This window comes from Episyrphus balteatus, chromosome 4, assembly GCF_945859705.1.
Source record: "Episyrphus balteatus chromosome 4, idEpiBalt1.1, whole genome shotgun sequence".
NCBI lineage: Eukaryota > Metazoa > Arthropoda > Insecta > Diptera > Syrphidae > Episyrphus > Episyrphus balteatus.
Genome location: NC_079137.1, coordinates 50,903,562 through 50,908,393, shown reverse-complemented (window position 1 = coordinate 50,908,393; position 4,832 = coordinate 50,903,562). Strand labels below are relative to the sequence as shown.

General features: G+C 31.1%; 1 protein-coding gene across 2 annotated transcripts; it reads left to right on the top strand.

Annotated features, from left to right (window-relative positions):
* The first annotated feature begins 440 nt into the window (after window positions 1-440).
* LOC129919103 (uncharacterized) lies at window positions 441-2,203 on the top strand. 2 transcript variants are annotated; one of them, XM_055999946.1, is made up of 2 exons: window positions 441-1,209; window positions 1,272-2,203. In XM_055999946.1, exons 1-2 carry the CDS (start codon window positions 1,122-1,124, stop codon window positions 1,460-1,462), a joined length of 279 nt encoding a protein of 92 aa, XP_055855921.1. In that variant the 5' UTR covers window positions 441-1,121; the 3' UTR covers window positions 1,463-2,203. The 2 variants fall into 2 exon arrangements, with proteins under 2 accessions (XP_055855921.1, XP_055855920.1); XM_055999945.1 differs by having other exon boundaries at window positions 459-1,209.
* The last annotated feature ends 2,629 nt before the right edge of the window (window positions 2,204-4,832 follow it).

Below are 4,832 nucleotides of genomic sequence, written 5' to 3'. Positions count from 1 at the left end.
TCCCAAACAGATGGGGTTATTTTCACTTTTTATATATTAAATGAAAGGTAGTGCTTATTACACATAATTCAGATTCAAAATTTGTTTAGTTTTACAAAAAAAAAAAAAATATTGTCATCAATTTAAATTTTCAGTACTTACCTCAAAAAGAGCTGAAGTGCAAACTCGATTTAAAATAAAACTTTCTATGTTATAGATTGATGTTACCTATCTTATTGAAATGCTTCTCCTTCTCGTATTATATATAATAATATATAATAATTTTATCAATTATAGAAGCACAGAGTAAAATTGACTGAAAAAAAAAAACAAAACAAAAAGGGCACCCAGTGGGGGTTGAACCTGCTATGCCTGGATTGATAGGCGAGCGCTTTAACATGGGGCTAACTCAATGTTGACAATTGTCGTGACAAACTAAAACAAATCTTAAGATATTCAACCAAGTGTTATGGAATTTTCAGGATTTAAGCTTTTAATAGAAAAAAAATTAAATTTTAGAGAAATAATTTTTCTGTTTATTTACGTTTTTTTTATAGAAACAAAATAAAATGCAGTTGTAAAATACATATTTGTTGTTTTTTTTATGAAGTTTAAGCTTCACGAGTCGTTTCGTTGGTAGTTCAATAATTTTATTAAGATAAACTCTCGCTTTTTGCTAATTTTCCTTTGTATATAAAATAAATTAACTTAAAATAAAATGTGAGTATTAATTCTGTTGCGTTTTTGTTTTAAGATTAAAAGAAGTTTTAAGAATTGTTAGTGTTTTCCAGATATATTTTGTGTTCGTTGATATGGCATTGGCAGCAAACACCCGATAAAAAATTTTTCTTGTAGGCTATCCGTCTCATCAAATTACAGGGTGTAAATTACCCTCAAATCGTCAAGTTTTGTCAACACTATTTTTTAATTTGCGAATTGTAAAATTAAATTTAAAGGAATCTGCAAGACTTGTCATTCGAGAGGTACTTATTTTTTGGGAAAAAGCCAGAATTCAAACAAAATATGAAAAAGATGCCATTGTTAAATTAGAAAAACTTTACAATGAGTGGAGAAATCACCAACGAAATAAAAACAAAACGCTTGAAAGCACCAAAAATAAAATAAAAGAATTTGCGTTGAAAATGGACGATCTCTTTGATATAGCACATCGAGATGCCTTGACCATTACTGAAAAAAAACGCAGAATTGAAGAATTCAGATTTGATATTGGTAAGCTTTAGTATTTTTATCATTTTAATTAGATCTTTGCTAATGTTGACTGATTTTAAAAGATACTGAAGATGACGCGGAAACACAGGGGACGGAGGAGGAAGCTCAAGAAGAAGTATATAGCCAGAATTCTGCGGATTGGGATAGAATGGATGTTTCTCTATCTCAGGCAACCTCTGGGCCATCGGGTAGCAGGAAAATGAGATGGAAGCGTAGTTGGATTCAGAACACCAGGAGCCACTCATCATGCTAGGTGGATGGCCAAAGCTATTTATAGCTTAAAAATATTCATGTTTCGAAGCCAGTTTAAAATGAGTAACGAGGAACGTAACGCTCTCGGTGATATCTGCGTTTTCATCGTAAAAATTTACTGCAAGGCTTGGTTTAATGCCCCAAGAGCTTATCTGGCTCCTAAACAAGATCTTGATCTTTTGCGTGATTTCATTGAATACCGCAAGATAGACAAAGACATTTCAGAGAAGGCTCTTGCTAAATTCTCAAACCATTTATGGTATTTGAGTTCAGAGCTGGTAGGTCTGGCGTTCTTTGACCCAACTTTACCAGATGGCGAAAAATCAGAAATGGCCAACATAATTTTAAAAAACAGAGAAACAGAAACCAACAGAATAGTAAATCCAAAGCTACATCCACATGAAATTGAACAATTTGTCACAGCAGTGTTAAAAAATATTGTGAACAAAGAAACATTGAACTTTTTCGGCCGATTGAAAATAGACACAAGTTTTCTCAAAGAACCTCCAAATCTTTGGCCCGAAAACCCCCATTTTAAAGAAGGCTTTAAGAAAGTGAAAACACTTAAAGTCGTAAATGACATGGCAGAAAGAGGAGTCAAGTTAATAACCGATTTTAATAATCTTTTAACTAAAGATGAGGAACAAAAACAATATGTACTTCAGGTAGTCAGTGAGTGCCGAAAATTATATCCTGATGCTTCCAAAACTACTTTAAGTAAGTCACTTAATTAAATTTTTTAGTATTTACTTCAATAATTATGTATAAGAAATTTAACACGATGTTAAGTATTTTGTTTTTTAGAAATCTGTTAAATGTTAAATCGAGTTTGCACTTCAGCTCTTTTTGAGGTAGGTACTGAAAATCTAAATTGATGACAATATTTTTTTTTTTTTGTAAAACTAAACAAATTTTGAATCTGAATTATGTGTAATAACACTACCTTTCATTTAATATATAAAAAGTGAAAATAACCCCATCTGTTTGGGAGCTAGAGCTAATTTTCTTCGAAAAACAGTGAAAAAACAGAGATTTTTGATACTTTGAGCGAGTGTCGGCACCATTTAGACTTATCCAATCGAGCTTAAATTTTGGCTATCTAAAAATCTGCAAAGGCGGAACATTTTATGGGGTTCCCTCGACCAAATTTCGAAAATCGATTTCTTGCGGACACTCTAGTGAACACACATGCTTCTCGCGATTAAAAATTTGAAAATTGTGTCCACAGTCATTAAAATTGTTGTCATCTAATTTGCGACTGAATAATCGCGCGATCAAAATCGCATGTGGGCTCCTAGCCTAAAAAATGTCACTTTCAAAGGGAGTAAATTTCACTGCCACACAGTACCACGGATTACCTTTTTACTAGATATACATCGAAGATCAACACCTGAACGCACCTTTAATAAAATGTGAACCTATCTTTAATCTCTAATAAATGTCTGAACGCATTCATTAAAATTTTCCTGGAAAACTGAATGGGGCTTTTCCAAGTGGAAAAGAACTAGAAGAACTTCTTTCTCATTATTCAACCTCCACTGGTGATGAGGTAAACAAACATTTTTTCCAATGGTAATTACAACAAAAAAAGCTATTTTTCAGTACAAAAAACGTTTCTTTACATCTTCACCAGCCCAGAAATGACATTTGCTGGAAGTTCCCCATACCACAAATATCATTCCAACTGGAAGTGCGATAAATAACGCCCTCTCCCTTCCGGAAATTTAAACTTCTACAAGCTAAGACGAGAACCTAGAAATATATATACCATGGTGTGAGTGACAAATTTGAGTGAAGTTGGTGGAGGTTGAATGTTTGAATGATGTAATTTGAACGAATGGAACATGAAACAGGTTGAATTGAATCGCAAAATGCAAGGTGCAAACACAATGTATTTAAGTCGATTACACTTTGCATTTTCTTATTCGATACTTTTTTTACTTAGTTGAGCGTAGTTAAAACGTAGTTCAACAATATCTAAATCAGGTTTAAAATATATCAAAAAGTAGGTAGGTATATTATATACCTACTTATGTATTTAGTCTTCTAAATGTTTAGTTAATCTCAAGAAAACAACAACAAATACTATAAAAAATAAAGAAACTATTTTAGTATAATTGTGTTTAAAATTGTTGCAAATAAAACAAAAAATAAAGAAATTGGCACTCGAATTTCTAGGGCTGGGTCGGCTAGTACTAATTACAATGCAACACATTTTTTCTCCAGAAAATAATGTCGTTTCACAAAAAATGAATTTTATCACAGCAAAATATGTCTGTATGTATTATTTAAATTACAAAATAAAATGATTACCACCATTACTTTAATTACAAAATCGTAAAACTTCTTTCATACTAATGGACCATTTTTATGACTTCATTTTTATTTAATTAATTTTATAGCAGACACAAATAAACCCAAGCAGTTTCATATTTTATTTTTTCTGTGTGAAATTGATTTCAAAAATCAAACAGAAGAATGAAAAAGGACACAAAAAAAAAATTATCATATTTGATGAAAATGAAAATTGTATCTGTTTGATTTTCATTGTTGGAAAAAAAAGTTATTTTCACGTTTTCTTGTTACGAGAAGAAAAAATGTTAAAAAAAATAATGTTTCCAATTTAAAAGACATTTTTAAGATCTACGACGGGTATAATAATCGAGACGAAAGGTTTCTATAGAAAAAGATGTATTAAAAAATGCCAGGTCCTGTCTGGGAGAGATGTCGTTGTCGTATCGCAGTGACAGTCATATCATTTAATAAGAAATAGATTCGTTAGAGTCTACTGGTTTGGAAGAAAACGTTCTCCAGGATGTGCTATTTGCTTGACTTGTTAAATGTTCTCATGAAACAGGAAATTGAAAATCGCAACAGAAGTGTTGATTCGTATATTTTGTACCTCTGCTGACTGCCTGTCTGGCAAGAAGAATCCTCTCTTACACATGAATGATTTGTTTCTTTTTGTATTTTTCAAGGAAGTTAGGATGAAAAAAAAAAAAAACTTGTAAATTGGTCAAAGTTTTTTTTAAGTTTTCAATTTGTAGGACATTTTGTCGATATCAATTATAAGATTTTTCTATAGAAACCGTTGCTTTTGGATACGATGAAGTCCTTACATATCCTTGAAGAAATTGTATCAAGGAAGTTATTAGTTTTTTGAATTTTTAAAATTTCTGAAATTGAGGATTTTTAGTATCTTTAAAATATACCTAAAATCCTTTTTCAATTGCTTTTCCATGTATTGCTAAAAAGAAAAAAAATAATAACATAGAAATCAAAATAAATGACTTGATTTCATAAGATCCATTCCCTCGCTCAAAGGTAGAAATTAATTTTGTACAAATAGAAAGAAAAACCTTTTCCATCAC